Here is a 23,142-nt window from a genome sequence, read left to right as displayed (position 1 = left end):
AAAATAAAACAGGATTGAAACTCGAAAGAAACGACAGAATTGATAAAAGGACAATTTGCTTGAAAAGGGCAACTGAATTGACCTTCTACCGTCAGTTTGCTGTTGACCGCCTCCCCTTCGGATACGCCCATGAGCATAATCTTTTTGAGATGGTGCATACCAACAGCCATGATACCCACGTCAGGGGCGGATCAGAGATTTTCCCAAGGGGGGCGTGATCCCGAATTTTCCAAAGGGTGGGGGGCGTGAACAGAAGCGGCAATGGTAAAATGACCGTGAGCATACAGTGCGTCTGTTGAGATCCGCCTCGATGCTAGTCATACTTGAGACGCGGGACCCAGGGGAGCAGAACTTCAACGGTCCACCACTGCCGCCGCAACTTCCTCCCATTTCCAAAGAACATTTCAGGGAATGCCTGGCTCTCCACTTTCTGACATGATCGTCTTTGCCTCAAAAAAATTACTATCGAAAAGAATGAGTCCCTTATAAAACTACCCAAATGAGTGAAAATCTCCCTAAAAAGCGGGGAAAAATCTCTGAAAGACTGAAATTTCCACTCTGCCAAGGAACCATATAAAATCGAAAAAGAGTTGTCCTGGTCATGTCAGGAGCCCACCGAGGTTGTAATTTTAGTTTTTATTTTCTGAAAAACAAAGATACAATATACGCCTACATCTCAAACTACCAGCTCCGATAAAGCTGTGCATCCCGTGCAGTCCGCTGGCGCAGCGATGGAGCAGGGCTTGAGCATTATGAGCTAGGCTCAAGGGGTGTCCAAGCCCCCTCACCCACGACAAATCCAAGGTGCACCACTTTGTGGAGATGAATTTTGCGATCCGCCGAAACTTGGTGATGATAAGTGTCATAGTAGCGTCTAAAGTGTCGGCATCTCAAAATCCAGTGCCATGGCCGTGCACTGTTCTTGATGGGCGGTCTTGATACGAGCAGATTATTGTCGTAATTTCGCTCATGAAGTGGTGAAGCAAAATATATTTATTTAAAAAACGCTAGAACACGAACCACGTCCACGGAGCAAACGAATAGATCAATGAGTGATGTAAATTAATCGTGCATATAAAATCAACACAGAAATCGTAGGGTATCCTAGTTTTCTTGTTATAAAACTAGGATAGTTTTATGATTTTATTTAAGGAAATTTGCACAACTGCACTACATCTGTTCCCTGCTATTCTTCCACCAACAGCTGCTCGTAATCGTAGTTTTTGGCAAGACTGGGTCCAGGCTTCGGCTTCGCTTTTGTCCTGAACAAGTCTTGAAAGCATCTTCCTCAGGCTTGGCATTAAGTGTAGACCTAAACATCTATGGAAGAGCAAGAGGGGAAACCAGACCATCGGACTGGCAAATACTGTGCCCTACGCATTGAATCCTTGAACCCTGTCCACTAAACCTGATCTCTTTTATTCTTTATTTCTTAATCAATCCTAAGCATTTCCACTAAATTCTAAGTTATTACAATGACCCAAATCTCAATCCACTCGTCGTACGTAGTGCGGCAATATCCTGCATTCTAAAGAGGCATTCGTAATATTGTGGCGCCGCGCCCCTCCGACGAAGGCGAGGGCGCCCTCCTCCTCGAGGCGCGGTGCGTCGGACGGCACGCCGGCGAGTCCCTGAGCGGCTAGGGACGAGTCCGTTGGGACCGAAGTATACCGTCCCCCCAAAAAAGTTGGTCTTCGTCGAGATGATGGCTAATCTGATTGGTCGAAACTTAATGACGTAACCCGGACAGACCTGACTTGAAATAAACTTCGCCTGGACTCCTGACTTATATACAACAATTAACAAGCGGCTGGTTTATTCATCAACACACTCAACCAATACACCAGTAGAGGGCGCTATTGACGGGGAAACTGCGTGATTATACGTGACCGGACTTCACCCAGAGCAGTGAACACCACAATTAATTGTGGGCATCCAGTGCCGAATCAGGGACTTTAGCAAGTCTACGGGGCTTATTGTCAGGGCTTCGCTACACGCAACTTACGTCACGAGATAGCAATGCGCCCTTGCATCGACCGCAAACTCCTATCACTATCAGGAACTATACCGCACCACCAATCAACCCCTCAACGTACCGAGCCCCTCAACAGCACACGCACCACTCGGGCTTAGGCACAGTCACACTAGGCTAGGTGACTTTAACCCTTGCACAGGATTGTCAACCCTTACCTCAGTATCAGCCCTTTATCAGGACGACTCGACTAAGCTTAGCTAGCTAGCGCCTACGCGCGCCTTTTATAGCTTTCGCGCTGCTATGACCACGCCCGCACACGCGCTCACGTGACTAAGCAGTGACTTCCGCTGCCCTGTCGCACAACGCACAAGGCGGAGCCTATGCGCCGCGCTTGCTTAACACACAGCTATGCGCGCCTAACATCTGCCTCTGTTACTGGGCAGAGCGCCATCTATATCTTTGCACCGTGCCTAGTGAGTAGCGCCCTCTGTCACGTCACAATATGCTTTCATCGGGACAGTTATCCACCTAAGGCTGTCGGGCCTTATTCGTACAAGATGTGAATAGTTTTTCCTGCCTAACAATGGATATTCCAGTCTTGGGGGGATTGTTTGTGCTTCCCGTAATTTATCAGGTTCAGTCTTATCGAGACGTTCGCTGGGTTTGGAGACACAGTTTAAGTGCGTCTCCCACGCCTCATTGCTGCTTCGATTGCAGAAAATAAAATGCGAACGCAAAGAATACAACTATCGTTTCTAGTAATTACAGTCATGAAGGCTCCATATGACTGCGACTTTTCAGCTGTTATAGAAATACTCTCAACATTTCAATTTCTGAATCCGTCATTCATTTTTAAAACGGGGCTTTCTCCGTCCAGCATACGGGACCTTAAAATGACAGGGAGGAAAAATCCAGAAGTTATGTGGTGTTGACCAAGCATCAGTCACGCACACAGACTCCTGAACTTTGCCGTGAATCGCAGTTATCGGCTTGTAAATATGACTCCTCTGAGTTCTCGGTTCCTGGCCCACTTGTCTTGCCCACAGAAAACCCCAAAGCGTCAAGCACCATACAAGGGAGGAAGACGGGCCCCCTGAGCCTTGGCCTCAGAGTCAGTCCTGCACTAGGCGCCCACCTGCACTTCGCCGACAGTCCCAGCAGAAGAACTTACCCAGTCGGCTGAAGGCACTGTTAACAGTTGAAGACAGACAAATAAGAGCTTCATGTTTTTTGATGCAGAGCTGAACACTTAAACAAGAGACAGCATCGGGATTCGAACTTCGAACTCCTGAAACAAGATGAGCATCGTGAACGTTGTAGTTGGTGGTTTAAAAGTAGCTAATAGTTTAAATATAGCTCGAGGTTTTAGAACGTATAGCTGGTACTTTTTAAACAGCTGTGCTGCAGTGGTATAAAAGTAGCTATAAGTAGCTGATCGTGTAAAAAATGGTTGTTGGTTTAACACTAGCTGTTGGACAAAAGTAGCCAGTGGTCTGAAAATTAGCTGGTAGTGCAGAAGTAGCTGGTGGTTAAAAGTACATGGTGGTTTTAAATAGCCGGGGGTTAACTAGCTAGTTGTCTAAAAGTAGCTGGTGGTCTGAAAGTAGTCAGTCAGTTCAACTCAAAACAAGCGATCACGATGTGTGACACGCCACACTCGATAGTCGTTCATACAGCTGATCAACGCTTCTTTGATTAACACGGCTTACCGTGAGAGGGGCTTCGAAAGAAAGACCTTGTTTGCTGGCAGTTTACTGCAGGGAGGCACTTTCTCTGCTCCTGGATCCTGATGGACACCTTGAGAAAACCACCTTACAACTTCTAATTGGTTGCGTATGTCCTCGAGCTGACACTAAGGACAGCTGAGATCATCCTTGTATAGCACCCATGAAGGAACGTAACCAAGGGCTTAGTGAGGGTCTATGTCTCGCACCCGTGGGGTGATGGTTGCGCGCCGGGAAGACCCTCAGCTTGAGATTCCCTGATAGATGGGACTTCCATCTTGCTCATTTTACTGAGTGCTCTCCAAGCGAGGGCTTTTCTGGTCTTCACAGCCTTCTCCGTACTTTACATCCTAGACCTCAACGCACTTCTGATTGCCTTTCTGATCTGGTCTGAGAGCAGGACAATATCATCCGCAAAATCCAGATCAGATCTTGGCCGGCCCAGTTCTCCTCAGCCTCATTGGCATGATGGTGAAGCCAAAGTCATTGTGGTCCTTGAGAGCTTGCCTCAGGGTTAAATCGAGCACGACAACAAAGAAGAATGGAACGAACGTGTACCCTAAGAGGACTCAAGCCAGTATGTCGATCACACCGCTTTGACTATTAGGGGTTGATCATCTTGGCCTTCATATCTGTGTAAGTGGCCTAAATGGTTTTCAGAAGTCGCTGGGTAGAGGATGGATCGAGTCAAATGCTGCTAGGTAATTCTTCTTTACCTCCCCGATGACCGTTCAAAGGGCAGGTATCTGAGATATTGTGTTCCTACCTTCTCTGAAGCCACTCTGGTTGTTTCAGAGGGGTTCATAGCAGATCGGATCCTGTTGAGAATCAAGCGGTTGTAGACCTAGGTCGTGATGCAGGTGAGGCGTCATTTTTAAGTCTTTGTGAAGTTCCCAGTCAATTATGGACAGGGGTGATGTTGGATACTGACACTGTTCTGGCTTGTCCTTTCTTCCACTTCAATACTCCTTCTGCATCTCCCCTTCTTGCTTCGCCTGCTCCTCCTGCCTCTCCTTTGCCAGTCCTTGGAAGCAATTGAGCACCTCCATAGGGTACTGGACTTGTAAATCTTGTCGTGAGAGGTGTCATCGAACTCTGCTAAAAGAACTCGAGGGCATGCTGAGTCATCAACTTCCATGCGCTTCGACTGAGTAGCCCACCAACTCCTCTTTGAGCCGGGCAGGTGGTAGGCCCCCTAAGCTCTCTCCATGTTGATGAAGTGATCAAGTTTATCCCCTCCACTTCCCGGAACTTGAAATAATCCTCCAATATGGACACGTCTGTGCTCTCGGACACCAAGGATGTCTCTGTCTCAGTTCTTGGTGCCGGCAGCTAACTCCAGTCTCCGACTCTCAGACTTTAAGTTCGGTGCATTAAAGTGCAGTGTTCTTCGTTTTGAATTCAGACTGGCCCTTCCCCGAGGGTTTATATAGGTGCCTGTCTTTATACTGCCCAAATAGGCCAAAACCTTCATCAGCCGCAACACTCCAGTCCGGCCCTTGGCCGTCATATATAATTAAGCGTACCATATCCGTCATATTTTACTATGCTAATACAAGCCCAGGATCGCCAGCCTCTGGGCCAACCGTTAGGGTATAGCATCCTCATCCGCCCTTAGCTCCATTCCCACGGAAACGTAGCAAGACGTGAGTCGCGCCAAACAAGTTTCACTGCTAATCACAGTTCCAGCCAGCGGATTTGTGATCTGAGTTGTCTTCCCTCTTTACAGGCAGACTGCCGACCTAGGCCAACAATTACTACCTACCCGGGTTTGTGACCATTTGCCCTCCTCCATGGTGGATTGACAAACAAGACTGATGATCCACCTACCCAAGACCTGGTAGCCGGTGGTTTAAAGTACATAATGGTTGTTCAAAAAAGGAGCTGGCTGGTGGTTTAAATGTACCTGGTGCTGTGAAAGTAGCAAGAGGATTAAAAGTAGCCAGGGGTTTTAATGTCGCTGGTGTGTTTTCCTAGAATTCCGTGCAAAAGCAGCCCCTCAACGGTGACAAAAAGAGAGAAAGGGCCAGCCTCTATGGTGTCATACATTTGACTTCTTCTGAGCTCTGCATGGGATGGGAGCACTACCGAGTGGACGGTTCTGATATCGCACTGCATTACTACATGACCTCCAACTGCATCAGCATCGGCAATGCTGTGCGGCCGAAATGCACAGTACATGTACGTGTACATACAGTTCATATGCAAAAACCATTTCCATGTATCACAGTCTCTTGTGATGATGTCACGCTATTCTAGATGGGCAGAAAGTGTCAAGTCACTCGCAATTTTTCTTTTATTTAGGGAATTAAAAGCAAACCAGACAGCGATAAGGAAATGTTTTTTCTTATTTGTCAAAAACATTGTTGTATACAATTTTTAGAGCATGCATCAAATACATGTCAGTAGTGTATGCCGAAGGCGGAGGGCGGGGCAACTTGATCGCTGTAAGGACGGACCCACAACCAACTTTTTCAGGAGGGCGGGTCTTTTAGGGGGCCAAACAATTTATAATTTTTTTCATGTAAACTTGTTATGAACTTTCGGGGGCTACATTTAGGGAATTTTACACGCTTTTTGGAGGAAGGAACATGACACAGACCAAACAATTTGCCTTTCATTATTAAAAAAAGAAATTTATTTGTTGGTCCTTTTTTTGGGGGGGGGAGCATGGCCCTCGATGGCCCCTCTGGATATGGCCTTGGAACGCTGCTACACACCCTTCTCTTTAATAATTTATTGCTTTTATACAAACATAATGTGCGAATAAAATCGGACGGATATTTTATCAATCTAAGAAATTATATAAACCAGTAGATGAGTACATATCAAGGCACTGTACAATGTACATGGACGGACCGGTAGCAATGAAATAAATTATGCTGACTTAATACAAATCATAATTCCGAAATACTCATGTTATTTACAACATGTTATGTACAGACTCTAAAATTTGGTGGGAATTGGTAGTTAACACTCTTTTTGACTAGCCCCCACACCATGATTATTAAGTCATTACGGGTTAACTGCATAAAACAAGAAAATTTCTATTTTAATCAATTAATCTTATGATAAGTGGAAATCCCTCCACAGCTTTTCAAAAATTAGATTGACATCACAGCTCTGCCCCAAACCGCAACCCGAGCCTGACCATATGTAGAAAACACAGCTAAGCTAATTTATGTGCTGAGCCATCGGTGTGCGGGACAGCAGGTAGAGTCGAACGCAATTGCCTTCGATACCCCAGTCTTTGAATCAATGCTCAATGAAATATCCCCGTAGACAAGTTGATTTTCTAATACAAGTGCCCTTTGAAACTGAGAAATTGCCTTGCCCCTTCAAGAACGAAGTTTCTGCCCTACGATTTACACTCCGCACAGCCTATATTCTGAAAATTACAGTATACAGCTCATGAGCAAGCATGGTTAACACGCAAGGCATAATGACATTGTGCCTTGGCTATATGTGTGCTTTCCTAGAGGGAGCTAGGTGGGAGACAATATCCACTAAGTTCTAATAGGAAAGCGCATATGGGAATAAAATGTGACTTCCATGATGGCATGGGTTTAGTCTGGACTCTGGACTAGTCCATGGGTCTCCAAATTCATCAAACTGGTATTCAAATGCAGTTTGCTGGTCATTCATCCCAAAACAACTTGGCTATGCCAGTTGTTCCTGTGGTTTGCTTTCAGGAATTCTGACATACAAATTTGTTTCCAGACAAGAACACTTTTGAGGTGACACATGTGGTTGAAAATGTACATCGCTGTTGATGGGCATGCTGCTGAACATACAAACATACTGTCCTCCAATCTTGATAATGGAACTATTGTGTTGCTGGATGCTAGTTAAGTGGCATGGATTATGTTTCAGGCATCACAATTTGTATGTGCTACCCATGCTCCTGATAAGCTTTGAAAGCTCGGTCGTGGACCTGCAGGCATCCAGGAAATAAATGGTGCCTTTCTCTGTTGCGCGTACACATCTTTGAGCCAGATGGTTCAATTACAGATGCTACCTAGGCACTTGACCTTCAAAACAAGAAAAGTTCATTGCTTATCATGAGCAAACAGCGAAAGTACAAACAAAAGTAATTAATATTTCACAAGATGACATATTTTCCTACCAAACAGCCTTGATTTTTACAAGAATGGGATCTTCAAATACAGAGGATGGTATTCTCGCTGTCACATGAAAAAAACTTAGAATGATTCTGATCAAAGACTAGGCTTTCTGATGCCTTCTAGTGAAAGGTATTTTGCAAAGTGCTGTAACTAGTTGCTATCCCTCGTATGTTAAAGTTTTTTTTACTGTATCACTTGTGAACTGACTAATAAAAGCAATCCAAGCGTCATCTACCGTGGGACTGAAGTTAAAACATGCAAGTCGGGGCATCACTTGCAAGGGTGGATCCCTAACCAAACTTTTGGAGGGAAGGGGGAAAACTTTTGGAAGGAAGGGAGCAAACGTTTTTGGGGGAGGTCTAAAACTTTGGAAATTTTTTTGTGCGACCTTTTAAGGCCTTTGTGAGGGATGACTGGCTGCATTTGGGGGCTTTTAAAAGCTTTTGGAATGGAAATCAAACCCAAACAAATTGCCACTCATTATTACTCAAAAAGTTCGGCTCTTTTTTTTTGGAGGAGAGCCCATGGCCCCCAAACGGCATCCTAACTCTAGATTCAACCCTGCACACTCCTGAACTCACCTCTCGCTTGCAGCAGATTCTGCCTAGCTTTGATGAAAGCCATGATGTCTGCGTCAGCTCTCTTGTCTCCTGTTAGCTGTACGGCTGGCTGGCTGGATGGGTCCAGTAAGGACCTGGCCGGGGAAAAGGCAAAACACTAAGAATTAATTTGTTAGTAAACCTTGAAATGCCAATAAAAAATGAATTTCACTCGCACAAACGCTTTCTGACATTTGCACTTCTTGTTGCATTTGAGTGGGCATCATTTACACAAGTTGAAAATCCTTAAAACTGACTCCTTTCCACTGTTAACCTAATGCCGGGTTGCCCAAAACCGGACAAAAGAGCTGGGCTTTGTAACAAAAGGCCGTCCTCAGAACAAAAGACCGAGCTGCTGGGAATTTCAAACATTTTATCACTTGTTGATAGCGGAGGAAATCCATCATTGTTTTGAAAGATTATACCACTGTTTATGGCATTCAGCGTGAGCGGATTACCACCACAGACAAAAGAGCTCCAGCGTTCCAGAGATGAGGGACACAATACCACTGCATGCTAATCTGGCCCCTATTGAAAAGACGTCAGAAGCGCACTGTGCCGGTTTCAGGAACAAAAGAAAATTGCATAACACCGCACAATCTGAGCTCTTTTTACAAGGCGGCAGACCTGGCTGAAATAGGCGTCAATAGGTGTTGTCTAGAAGATTTGAAAAGCCACCAGACAGTCATTTGTGTGGGTGTAAACGTCTAGTAAATGAAGTTATGAAATTTTAAAGAATTTTGAAAACAGAAAAAAATGAAAAATCACCCGGTCCAGCAGAAACAACATGAATAAATGGGCCCGGCACAAAGTGGTTAATGGCTTATCGGTTTGTTGATGAGTACTTTGCCCCCCCCAAATAAAAGTACCATCCCCCTGAAAAAATCTGGAAACACCCATGGTGATCGAGCCAGACAATGTCACATCACATGCTCCCAAAGAATTAAAAGACCAGATTAAAGTCCAAGCACTTCTAAGCCAAACTACATCTGTGCAGACATAACAAATGAGGTTTTTTCATCAATCAAATCACCTAGTGCGACGTGAACTTGATCTGGCCTCTTGGTCTGTTCTGTCGACACTGCCAGAAGACGACAGCTTTTCTAAGGGTGGGACCACGGGGTGTCTCCCGCTGCCCCTGTCCATCTGGGCTGACAGGGCACCGAGGAGGGCATTCCTGGATGCCCCTGAATGTGGCCGCCGGGCAGAAGCTGGGTTTGCCATCGAATGGTCATGCTTGGTGTATGCAGCGCCATGCTGGGGATCACTGGGGTGGTCCGGAGCCTGGTCCTTCAAGGGTGATATAGGTGGCGTCCTCCAAGCCTTGGAGGGATTTGACGGGGGAACAGTCGGAGGCTGCGGCTGTGATAGTGACTGCTGGGTCTACAAAATTAAATTAACAAGTGGTATTTAACAGAGTTGAACTTTTGCAATCCTGAGGGTTTAAGGATCTAACTCCTGACATCCAAGAAATTTATAAAGTTTGGAAAAAACTGAACAACTTCTAACTTAATACTTTGCATTAATTGATAACAGGACAAGCTGCACAAACAAAGCATTTTAGTCACAAAAACTTAGGACGCTGACTGTTCAGGTGATAACGTGGGGCTTAGTCAATCCCTTGGTAAAGTACAAAAATGGCACTGTTCATGACTTTGCAAACACGAGCTGGTGCTTTGTTAACAATCAAAGATGTTGGAGAAGGACTGGCAGATACATGCATTAGCTTACAAGCCTCTTGCGTGAAGTAAGTTTTTCAGGTGCAAATGACACACACACCGAAGATGGCACTTAAGGTCAGCCCATGAGCTTTCGCTTCGCTACTCAGGGAAGGGGGGCTTGCGCACTGGGCCTATGGTAACTAAGGGTTCAAATGCCGCTCATATCAGATACATATCTTTGCTTGTCATAAATTCACAGCCTGACCTGTAGGCTGGCCGCCTGTTCGGCCCACCACAGCTCAAAGTCCTTCTGTAGCTGAAGCCGCGACTTCTCAAGGAAGTGCTGCAGGTGCTCGATCTCCGTCTTGAGCGACCGCAGCTGGGTGAACGTCTCCTTGTAGTTAGCCTTCTCTTGCTCCATCTGCTGCCGAAGGGACTGCTCGACTTCGTCGGGCCGGTCTGGGTCCGGCTCCCCGCTCATGGCCAGCTGGAGACGTCTGTGCTCGATCTGGCTTTTCAGTTTGTCTGCATACAGTCACAAATGAGAGAGAAAATTCCAATCCAATTCTCTGATGACGGACAGAATATGTCAATCCAAATCCCACCTTTGCTCTTGATTCCTTACTCAAACTCCTCAAGAAAATGATCCTCGAATGACTAGGAACCCAATGGACCATTGTTCTTAAATCAACATAACACACGCACCAAGTCCCTGTCTCAAGGTGAATTGTTGATGGGAGATTACTCTCCTGAGTTTTCTCATATTTGTTATATGTTTGTATGGTTTTTATGAGAGTATAATTCCTTTTTATGCCCAACGTATTGGAAGTGTAACTTCAGTACTCCTTTTTATGCCAAGTGTATTGAAAGTAACCAGTCTTTGTGAACATTTGGGGGTTGGCAAGCCCCTGCTACTATTATTATGTAAATTATCAAGGTCATATTTCTGGGTGGGAAACCAGGGAATGTGACAGTCCCATTGAGGCCGATATCTACGTATACCTTCTCAAATCTTCAAAGTTATGCAAAACTTCCTAGGTGGATAGTGATATGAATTTTAATCAGCCAACACTCCGGGTATAAGCAACAGTAACTGCTGTGATAGTACCAGTGTTGACCGCTTTAAACATTGCACTCCCATTGCAAGAGCGTTCTTAAGAAAATTTCAAGCAAAAGTATCGTGGCAGCATTTTCTCACTTATGTTCTGTCTGCATTCGTTGACAAACTGCCCCTTGGCCTTGGCTTCTGTGTAGCGCTGTTTGAGTTGCTGCTTCATGTCTTCTATGGCGGCATTGTTGGGGTAGTCCCGTCGGAAGATCTCAAAGGCTTCCTGCCTGCCAACCGACATGTCACCTTTGTGGAGAGAAATCAATGTTACCGTGAATTTCCAAGTGTAGTTTTTAGACATGCATTTTAGGACTAAGGAGCAAGATTAAGAGGCGCTTCAAGCCAAGTGTATTTTTTTCAAGTGATTTTCAAGACTTGACCTTCCAGTACAAACATTCTGGACAAAGCTGCAGCCAATTTCATGAAACTTTGAGCAATGGTGTAATATCACTTATGCCACAGTTTATTGCGTACGTTGTGCAACAAATTAAGAGCAATTTCACAAAACTTACGCACTGTGTAAGTCTGTGACTTACACAACAAATTTTGGCTTAACTTATGCAGTCATTTTAGGTGGCATAAGTTGTGCCAAACAAAGCCAAAATGAATGACTAGCTGATCGTGTTCGGTTAAGGCTCATCATTGTCAAACTTAACAAGGCTTATAAAACTTGTTTCACTGTGAGATAACTGTGAGAGATTTTCTGTCTAGTTCCGACAAAGAAAGGATGAAACATTTTTCAAAATGGCCTTCCTAAAGCCGTTATCAAATTAAATATTATTCAAATGTGGTACAGCTAAGCATCTTTTTGAGAAATTAAGTGTAAGTGTATTGCACAGCCATTGCACAAGGCTTACTCATGGTTCAAAGTTACGCCACACTTCATAAAATATGCTTCTGGTCTTTCAGCTAAAATGGATCAAGTGAAATCTGCCAGGTAGGGTCAAAATGGAAGTGAATGGAATTTTTACTGTCTGCAGGGTTCCTGCACCTAAAGGACAATTAAATTCCACAACTTTTCAATGACCAACTTATGAAAACCCACGACCATATAACGAAATTTCTTGGACTATTCGGCCTTTTAGGTTGCAAATACAATCACAGATTTTATGTGCTTATTTCTGATAACAGAAATCACACAGTGCTTTATGACTTCCATGACAAAATTCCATGAGTTTTCAAGGCCTGAAAAAAGGAAAAACAAATTTCCATGACTTTTCCAGGCCGCAGGAACCCTATGTCTGGTACTGTTAAAAAAAGTAGGAGGGAGAAAAATCAACAAGCCGTTCTTCACAATTCCTACCAGTTTAGGAATGACTTCTTTACTTCTTAGAAGATTTAGGTAAATGTAAAACTACATTCACACTAATATTGAAGTCAACAAATACAAACCTAATATTTTCCTTTTTGAGTCTTTCAACCTGTAAGAGGAAGAGCTATTCTCCTTGTGCCTTTCACGATCACCTGATCTACGCATCGCGTCTGATTGGTCAACCGACTGCCTGTCACTATCACGTGATCTGTATTCCTCATCTGATTGGATCCTTCCCTGCCCGGATCTCCCATGTGACCTGTGTGGCTCTTGTGGTTTGCTGTTCGTCTTGTAAGAGGAAATGTTGGCATTGTATCCATTTGGAATGTCCTGATCGGAGGAGGATGCAGAGAGGTCCTGATGGTGATTTCCACCGGGGTTGTGGAGTTGGCTCAGTGCATCCTGGGCTCGCTTCTTCTCTTTCTTCAGCATGTTGACGAGGATGTCTGGGGCATCAACAATGTTAAAGAAATCAGCAATTCATCAAGTGCCTATTGATATGGTAAGACAGGAAACCAAGAGCGGCTGCACTCCTTTGTGCAGGGGGATTCTCGGTGTTGTAAACACCACACTGAAGGTGACATCAATGATATTAATTTGGCTTTGTGTTGGAGAGATGTTAACTTGCATTTGATTTTAGTCTTGCACCCATGCATATAATCACTTTGTACTCTCCGAGTGGTTCAGGACTTCCAAAACACAACTTTGCTCAGGTGGGATTCAAACCCACAACTTCCTGCTTACTACATCAGAAGTCTCCGGTGATATCAACAGCAGAGGACCTTAATGGGATTCAGGTACTGGCATTCCTGCAGATGGCATGAGGAATTTCAATCCCAACTACACATATGCAGCAGTTCAAAACAATCGCCTGAAATTAATGGCGAGAAATTCCACTTTACAGCAACACAATACTGTTTTAAATACACCAAGACTGAAAAAGATTGATTTTCGTTCCCGTTCTTGGGGCCTGTTTCGTTTCATGCAGATCCGCATCTTGATCAGTTGCCCCAAGGCTGGTTCACTCCGTCCATTAGGCAGGTTCTAGTGTCAGTGAACAAACCTAGGATCACTGATCACACTACGCATCTGTGCAAAGTAAAAAGGCACTGGGGTTTCTTAATTTTAACTTTTGTGGCAATGACACCTTTTCCTGTACGCAGGCTGGCAGGAAGTGTGACACTTTCTAAGGATACTGATCTCGTTGTCTCTCTGTTTGAGCAGTTCCTTCATCTTGCTCATCTCGGCCTGGTTGACGGTTGGCAATGAGTCGACAGAAGTCACAGGATCAATGGCTTGTTGTTTATCTCCTATATCCTCTCTCTGCTCTGGTCTAGAACCATCTGAAGAGGCAAAACCTTTCCCCTGTGTTAATCTCTGTCAAGGGAAACCCAAACAACTGGTTCTCAAAATCTTCATGATGTTCACGCCACTCCCTGCTTGGCTCAATACCAAACAGCACATCTTATTGATACACAGATAACTTGGTCATCATCTATTCAGCGACAAAATTTCGCTAATTAATATACACACATACATACATGAAAATTGACAAATGACATGCTAAAATTTTCAACACAATGCAACTCTGCCTCACAACACAAGGGATGATGCGCTAATTGCCATCCTGACATTTTCCAAACATTTTGAAAATTCAGCAATTATGCATCATCTCTAATAAAACATATGTCACATGATCTGCATGTGGTGCTTACAGTAGGCCTTCTATTCTTGGCCAAAAGAATAAGGACCTGTCACTCCAGAAAACAATGCTAAACAGAAAGGAATTCACATCGGTGGGAATCAAATACAACATGGGCAACACGTACTGACCTTGAGTATTCTGAAGCATTCATTGATCTTGCGCATATCTGCCCCGACATTCAGCGTCGCTTCTGGATCAGAATCTCGGACAAAGCCATCAACGAGCTCCGTCAATCTGCAAAACAAATGCATACAAACACAATGAAAAGCCCTCAGGTTGAGATGACCTCCACAGCTTCAAAAAGGACTCCGCAGGACTGAAAGCTTGTTGAACAATGGGCAGCCAATACATGACAGTTATATCTGGGGCCTCAAAAAGGGCGGGGGACCAGTCAAAAAGAAATAACCGGTGCTTTTCTTTGAAGAGGTTTTTTGAAACTGTGATCCTGACTCCTATGTTATCAGAAATAACCGTCATAGATCAAGAAGAGGTCCACAGGATTGCAAGCTGGTTGAACAATGAGTAACAGATAAATGACGGGAGTTTGGCCTCAAAAAGGCAGGAACCAATAAAACAATAAGAAAATACAAGCAATTCTCTTGAAGAGCTTCTTGAAACTGTCCGCCTGATTCCCTTGTTTTCTAGTCTATTTCACTCATGTTATCCTCATTAAGCTTTCAATTAAGCTTTCGTTAGTCCTTCTGAGATGGCAACAACTGTCAAAAACTCTTACACCTTGACTCGGGAAGAAAAACAAAAAACATTTCAAGCCTCTTCCTACCTCTCCTTGTCCTCATCTGTCAGGTCCTCCATGCTCTGTTCTCCTGTGGCCAGAGCAAGTTGGTTCTTTAGCTCTTGTATCTCTCCCTTCAATCGTGCAATCATCTAAGAAGAAAAAAACCCAAACACCTGCAAACTTGAGTTTTCAGTTCCTTTTAAATTTTATCCTTATGCTCGAAAAATACTGGCCGAGGATTCTGGAGTTTGGTTCACTTCTGAACAAATTTGAAACAATCTCAAAAAGTCCACAGGCCTCCTCGACCATTAGTTTAAGCAGAAAAAAAATACTTTGAATGAGGTGAGAAGCAGGGAGTGAAACAACGCCTTAAAATAGCCAAATCACTGACTTACAAGTTTGGGATCCACCTCTTCATTCAGAATGGCATCGTTCTTGATCAGTGCCACTCTCTGGGCAAATCGGCAAGTAGATATGGACTCCTGGGACATGATGCAAGAAGACTTATTTATTATTTGCCTTTACTTTAAACTACTGATCAACAGGTTTAATCAAAAATTATAAACAAAAAGCCACTTCCTGATTCAAAATGTACATTTCCTGACGTCGATATCAAATGACAAGATTTATGAACAAGAAGCTACTTCCTGATTCAAACGATGTACATTTCCCGATGTACATTACAGACATGCTTAAGACAATAAAAAGGGAATTCAGAGGCTCCTCAAATGGGTCACTGCAGCGAGGCTGTACTCACATCGATGTTCTTCTTCTCCATTGAGCACGTTGCAATCATGGTGGTCATGCAGTTGCCACCTAAGCTGTCTCGCAAGACTGACGTCATCATGGAGTTACGGTATGGTATGTGTGACCGGGACTTCTCCGACAAGGCAACAATTACCTGAGTAAAAAAAAAATGACTGCCAGCTGGTATGAGTTCATACTTTCTTTTTTTATTGGGGGGGATGAATACTGGAAATCCACTCAATGTTTATTTACTCTAAACTATTCAGATCAACGATTTCAAATTTTAGGTTTCCACATAATTCACATTTAAAAGTACACAACTTGTGGAAGGAAAATTAAGATGGACCGATTTTTTTCAATTTCGACAACTTCTTTCAGAATTGTTGACATGTGACATTATAAGCATACCTGCTCAAGAAAGTGCAGTGACAGGTTTATGTACTTTGCCTCAGTCAGGAGGGTGCCTCCAACTCCAGTCTTGCCAACCCTTTCTGATCTGTTTACAGATTAAATAAATGTGCTGCAAATATTACCAATAAGGTCTACACTGACTGCACAAGATCTGGCCCTTTTTGTCGCCACACAATCGCCTGCGAGCTTCACACATGAACGGTTTACGGCAATGTGTGTGTCCTTTGTGAACAGGTGGACACCAAACTGAGGGCCCTTCTTGACAATGACAGAGCGACACATGTACCTCTATCAAAACCAACGTCTGGACGCAAACTGCACACGACGTTGCACAACCAATATCCAATCAACAGTACGAATTCAAAACAGTGTTGTACTCAAGTACTTTTCGAGCACTAAGTGTACTCCCAAGTATTGAGCTAGTTACATGTAGGCGGAACAAAGCCGAAGAAAATGGGAAATGAATAGTTACAAGAAAAATTTAGGACCCTCAAACACTCCCAGTATTGTAAAAATTAGGTTTAAAAGAGAAAGTCCTCAAAGAGTACTCAGCCAATGATTCAAATGGAATGACTCAAACGGAATTTCAAGTACTTTTGTCACAAAAACTCAATTCTTATTAAACAGCAATGGTTTGAAGTCCCTTTAAAAGAAAATCTAACCTTTATGCATTTTCTGTCCAATGCCCATGCTGGCTTTGTTCCATCCCTTCCAGTTTAATATTTGGCACAGAACTTGGCATTCGAAAAGGACTTGACTACAATACTGTTCAAAACCTCAGCATGTAGTCTGTGCCCTTAGTCAATGTGCACGAGTGGATATAGGCCCAGCATGGGAATAAGACCAAGCAGTGTGTGCTGCTCAATGCCTGTTCACAGGCTTTGGTCAGCACTTGAAAACTGTAACACTTGTCACACAGCAGCTTTCTACTGTTCCCGCATGATGTCTGTCATGATTCTAATGGAACTCTGAACTGTTAAAAAATAGGATTATCTTGACAATTCTGAAATAGAAGATTGTTGGTCCGACCACTGGTTCAAAAATGGTGTGATTCATACAAATACCCAAGTCAGTTACGGCTTACCCGGCGAGATCCACCAAGTGTAGCTTGGCTCTGCGGATGGTGGCTGACCCTGCCTCGCGGATGGACACGTGGATGGTGAAGATGCAGTGGGAACGGGTGGAGGCTTGATTCATCGGTGTCTTCAACAGAAATCAACCAAAATTTAACACAGCTCTGACCACTTGAACGCACATAAATCCTCACATGCTAGCGAGGGACTTGAACACTATTATTCCATACAGCAAATACAGACATCCATTGCAATTGGTGTCACTGGGGTAATTTGCCATGCGCAATTACATTTTTCGTTATCAAGCTTTTCAGAAACAAGACAACAACAACTGAGGCATATTTTGGCCCAAACTTCAAGTTTATTTTTTAGGCGCTCATTGGTTTTTCTAAAAGACCTTTTATTACCTTGCCTCAGGCAGCAAAGGGCAGTGTGAGCGTCAGGACATAAAATAACGTCTTTTTAAATAATGATGCTAGAGCAGAAATCTCTTTGTGTGTGTATGTACCAATGTAAACCCAGGGGTCCCAAAAACGGCACTACTTTGTTGTTACAGATATCGCAACATGTCTGCCAACCCTTACATACAGTTCTCCATGTCCCAGTACTGGACACGTCTGCCAACTGGGCGGGGCCATTTCTCATTGGTGGGTGTTCTCACCTCGGCAATCATGCGGTTAGTGTCTCCAAGGAAGAGGAGGTTGAGGGCCTCCTCCTCACTGCTGGCCTGGTGGATGGAGAGATTCTTGAGGTGGATGTTGCCATCGCTGTCCTCCATCAGGGACACCTTCCTGATTACAGGCAAAAAATCAGATGACTTCTGCCACCAAAAGGTGGATTCGACATTTACCAAAATGGAGGTGGAACCTCAGCATATGTGCAATGCCTAAATAATCAGTTGACAGAAGATGAAAAAACCAGGAAAAAAAGACAAGATGTTGATTTCCCAAACAGAGGAATGTGAAGAACAGGTGCCACGGATTTTCACCTTCATTTCCTGGACAAACTTCACATTTTGTACGTGAGGTTGGTCTCCAACTCAAATCAGAAATTCTATTCAAACACACAGGAGTATCAAGGATGAGAAAAATTCCTAGAGGTAATCCCGCGGTATGAACTACGTGTGCGAAAAAATAGAAACAGCTGCTGGCCATTCCAAACACTATTTGGTTGCTTTACTGCACGACAGAGATCTACAACACGCAGCTAAAACAAATGCCAGAACTATGCACGGGCTCACACAAAAGAAGAAAGCCAGATCATTTCTCTCCTTTTTTTAGTCCATACATTTTCTTGTACTTACGGCAAATCCTCCAGCTTGGAAGCTTCATGCTTGGGGTCCAGCAAGTCATACCCACTCTCATTGTAAATTTCTAGGTAGGAGATGTGAGTGGTATAGACATGGCCAGGGTTCTTCATTGAGGATAAAAGAAAGGTTGAATCTTTGAAACCTCTCAGTACAAAAAGACAATATATATTGCACAAACAGGGCAGAACTTCATTCTCGAAGGGGCAAGGAAATATTTAGCTCCTTCACAAAGGACACTTGTATCAGGAAACCAGCTAATCTAATAGAACATTTCAATAGGTATGAAGGCAATTTGCCTCTCATACCGCGATGAAGTTCCTCCCCTGTGTAAATACACATGTACATGTATGTAAATGCGTCTCTACATGGATACAGTAATATATATATACATTCATAGTGCAGTGTGCACACACATCTTGCATCATCCTTTTTTTAAACTCTAGTTTTAGCTATCCATGCCAGGCAGTATCTTTCAATCAGCAATCTTTCAGTAATGCATTCTAGCAGACTGGTATACGACACAGACCTCTCTTAATGTACCCCGTACAACTGTGATCAGACCTTTATAATTAAAAAGCACAGCTCAGATCAAATGCATCAACCACCATACGTGGAGTGTCCTAAAACTTGGTATGTTTGACATCCCACCCTGAGCCATATCCAATACTCTTTATACTGCCCAAACCAAGTTCTCCTCCCTCAGGTGTCACCAATCCCCCCCCCTTCACCGACTTACCTTAGCATATTCCTCAAAGAGGTAGGTGAGCATCCTGGGTATGATTCCCCGATCAATGTAACGCTCAGGTCCCCCGGTGATGGTGAATGTCTTTCCACTTCCAGTCTGAGAATCGAATCAAGAGTGAATCATTCATTTTAGTCAGACATGTACCTAAGGCAAGCTGGATGATTCATTAATAGTTTACGCAACAAAACTCTCCAGGGGGTGCCTCCGAACAAAACAAATCCAATTTTGAGGGCCCACAAATGATTTAAAGTTGTTCCAAAATATTTCACAGTTTTGTAACACTGTATTTCCAAATTTTATTCCAAACTACATTTGTATTTATACATACGTATTTATACATGTATTTATACATGTTTACACACGTATTTATACATGTAGAAATCAAAACTTTCCAAACTACTGTTGCGACTGATTTCTTGTGTATTGATTCCGTACCTGGCTAACATTAAAAAAAATAAAAATAAGTATGCATTTAAGCTACATCACTGTATGCATTCAACTACATGTACATGTGAGCTCTTACCTGTCCATAAGCAAATATAGTTCCGTTGTATCCAAGTAAGCAGCTGAAACATAAGAAATTAACACCAAAAAGGAGGTATCAATTGAAAGGCTCAAGGCTAGGTCATTGTTGCAGAGAGGTGAACATGGCTCAAAAACAAACGCTCAAAAACAAAGGCTCCCATGGTGAACAGGGGAGCCTTTGCATAAAATATCTTTTCGTCATACGGCCAGTTTGGAGGTTGAAGAAAGTTTCACACTCTTTAACAAGTTTTAATAATTGGGACCCAACTTCTACGTACATGTTTGCATCACCTCTTTCAGCATTAATTGGACCTGACCGTCCAAAGAGACTTTACAAAATGTGTGCATGTGGAGTAGGTTGTAGTGTTTCAACACATTGTACAGTACATGTATGTACTGTCCCCGGTTTCACCTGACATATGATTTTATAAGTTTAGAACACATGTATTCATTAAATTAAATTCCATGAGTGATGCAAAGTACCCGCCAAACACATTAAGATAGTTTGAAATCAAATTCAGTGATATCCTTTATCAAACTACACAGGTCGGAAGTAACAGAGACAGGAAGAATATGCCTCACATTGGGCCACTTAAATTCATCCCTCATGGGACAGATTTACAAATTCAGTTGGAAGGCAGTAAAAGTTATGCAAGTATGCAGCCTTACTTGTTGACAACGTCTTTGGCCACATTATCAAAGATTTCATCCTGCTTGGTGTACTGATCAAAAAGCCCATCAAATCGAAAATTGTATTCTTCTTTCTTGTTGTTGATGAAGCCAGACGCCAGGTCCCTGGGGACAACGATGCTCAGCTTAGGCAAGCCACCATCATCTTCATCAATTTCGAAAAGCTGGAAAGGATTGTTGGAAAACGGATGAATCAGGATGAAAGGGCTGCTGACAGGTATTAGGCAAGACTGTATTTGAATCCCTGGGTCGGGAAGGAAATTGCCGGCAGTATCATGCAAGTACCTGTGTACATGTACAATATGTCTAGTACCCTATGTATAGATCCAGAATAATAGGGTGAATGATGAGAGGGTACTGCAGTTCAGGGAGTAACTTACCATGTTTCATGTGCCAGTATGTGGAACCACTAAACTGGCATGACTGATATCAAGGAAAGGCTGCTCCGAGGGTGCAGATTTTGTAAACCACAGCAATTCTCCAAGTTTTAGGTTAGGTAACCCAGGGAAAGATAGGGAAACCACTGACACTAGGGAAGATGACACTGTAACACTGTACATGTACAGTATCAATCAGCTAGGCCTACTCAATTCTAGATACTCATTGGTGATTCTTTCAAAGCAAGACTACCATTACAAGATGTACATATAGGCAGAGTCTATCATGTCTATTCCTTCCTCCATGATCTCAATCACGATCTCAACCCTCATGGGAGTGTGGCGGACATTGAACCCCACAGCTTTGGGGGTTGTCATACATGTAGGTTTGGAACTCTTTCCCCAGAACAGGACCTGTAAGTACCTATAAAGTGCTGTAAATAACGCTAAACTGATTGGTATGATAACTGTAACAATCATCATCATTGACATGAAGTCATGATTGATACAAGCATTTTTGCAGTCACAGGTTGTTTATATCACACTCACGTCTGGGCAAGGGGGCAACCCTCCCTTCACTTTGCATAGGGATTTATATTTTTTCCTCATCTTTTGCAGCCACGTGATAAAAAAAACTGAAACCTTTTTGGTAGAGGTGTGGGAAATATTCATAGCGCATGAACAGTGAAATTTCCAGCATATTTGGTGTAAAGGTAACTAAAGAGTTTGGTCAATCATGTCAATAGCCTTATTCTCATTTTCCCCACAGTATAGGAACGTGAAATAGTGGCTCATAGAGGGCACCCTATTTGGTCGTTTTCAGCGTATTGCGTCTTTGAATCAGTCTGATAACAATACCTTCAGCTTATTGCCCATTTCTAGAGTATGGTAGGGATATGTGAAAATAGACTTTTATCAACAACTGGTGATAAAGGCCCTAGTGTTGTACAAACCAACGGCACTCTTGCTTTTGTAAGACATTTTGAAACTGGTTGGATCATCATCTGAAAAGTGTGATCGTGGATTTTATCAAGAGTTTACCTGAAGATAGGATAGTATGAGAATAAAACCCAACAATTTGTAAGCTACACATATTAATCGACATTTGTGGAATTTTATTTGTTGAAATTTAACGAATTGCACAAATTTTGTACGCTCCGCTGAAAAGTGATTGCCGCAATTGTACAACGCATATTGCATGTTGTGCATCACGAAGTGATTTTCTGTGGAATCTTGGCACACGTTGTGCATAGGCAACGTCGGTTGCAAATTGTATCAAAAACTACATTTTAAGTAGGCCTAACATTTGAAGTGTTATTGCCCAATCTATACTTGTTATGTACAAAGAAATAGCCAATTGTTCAGCTCAGTTCACTTTATTTTCCAAATAGTATTACTCTATAGTAACAGTTTCACAAAGTGTATATAGGCCTAGCCTATGTGGATGGGGCCCCCAAGGAGCAGTGCAATTTGCAAAGCAGATGGAAACAAATTTTTCGGGATTCCTTTTTTGGCACGATAATCATGATAATTGAATGGATTCCTTGCTCTGTGGCACAAATTCTCACTTTTTGTAATTTGTTTGGTCCTACAAGTTATTATTATTTTTGGGGGTGGGGGGAGGAGGAAGGGTAGTGAGTAGTATACTAGTTTAATTAACATAAGGCCTAGGCCTAATTCAGTTGCAGTTAGGCCAATTCATTAGGCCACGGTCATATGACAGTTTGGCATGCAAGATGAAAATTTTAAACTAGGCCTGTCGCAGTTTTTCGTACGATCCTACGTGATTGTCTCACCCCAGTTTTGGCTTTCGTCGGCTTTATCCTGCAGAAAATCTTAATTCCTTGCTTGACCATGGCTGGCTTATAGCATAGACCTACATTGTACTATTCTCAGTGCCGGATCTTCTGGGATTCCTGGCTGTCTTTTCGATCTCAAAATATGCACCACTTGTAATGTACCTTCTTGTGGCGCCCTCTGTTGGTACGTGAGTAGTTAAATAATTTAAATAAACCAAACTCTACGCCGCAGAGTTTGGTTTATTTAAATTTGGGGGGTTTTGTCAGTTTGCCTTTTGGGGCCAATTTCAAAGAGCTGCTTAAGCAAAAAATCTGCTTATGCGCAAAAAACCTGCTTAAAAAACAAACGTTACTAGCTCAAACTCTGCGTGATTGCCATGCTAACCAAAAGACAGCTAAATGCTATTCCAAAACGATTTACATCAAATGGAGTTTGGTTGTTATCAAGCAAGGTTTTCTCACGCTTAAGCAAATTTGGTGTAAGCAGCTCTATGATATTGGCCCCAGATTTAATGAAATGAT

At 43.1% G+C, this 23,142-nt stretch overlaps 1 protein-coding gene across 1 annotated transcript; it reads right to left on the bottom strand.

The window, feature by feature from the left end:
- Positions 1-6,308: 6,308 nt before the first annotated feature.
- Positions 6,309-22,798, bottom strand: kif6 (kinesin family member 6). The gene is made up of 19 exons (XM_022241669.2): positions 22,618-22,798; positions 20,424-20,608; positions 19,753-19,795; positions 19,221-19,325; positions 18,479-18,588; positions 17,837-17,966; positions 17,187-17,305; positions 16,100-16,187; positions 15,702-15,845; positions 15,340-15,426; positions 14,990-15,093; positions 14,337-14,442; positions 13,700-13,880; positions 12,584-12,949; positions 11,282-11,437; positions 10,349-10,608; positions 9,456-9,805; positions 8,405-8,517; positions 6,309-7,730 (listed from the first exon to the last, which is right to left on the bottom strand). The coding sequence occupies exons 1-19, from the start codon at positions 22,675-22,677 to the stop codon at positions 7,714-7,716; spliced, it is 2,724 nt and encodes a 907-aa protein (XP_022097361.2). The 5' UTR covers positions 22,678-22,798; the 3' UTR covers positions 6,309-7,713.
- Between the last annotated feature and the right edge of the window lie 344 nt (positions 22,799-23,142).

Source organism: Acanthaster planci, linkage group LG01 (assembly GCF_054643075.1).
Source record: "Acanthaster planci isolate LZ-2023a linkage group LG01, COTS_SCS, whole genome shotgun sequence".
NCBI classification, from domain to species: Eukaryota; Metazoa; Echinodermata; class Asteroidea; order Valvatida; family Acanthasteridae; genus Acanthaster; species Acanthaster planci.
This window is presented reverse-complemented; position numbering and strand designations above follow the sequence as displayed.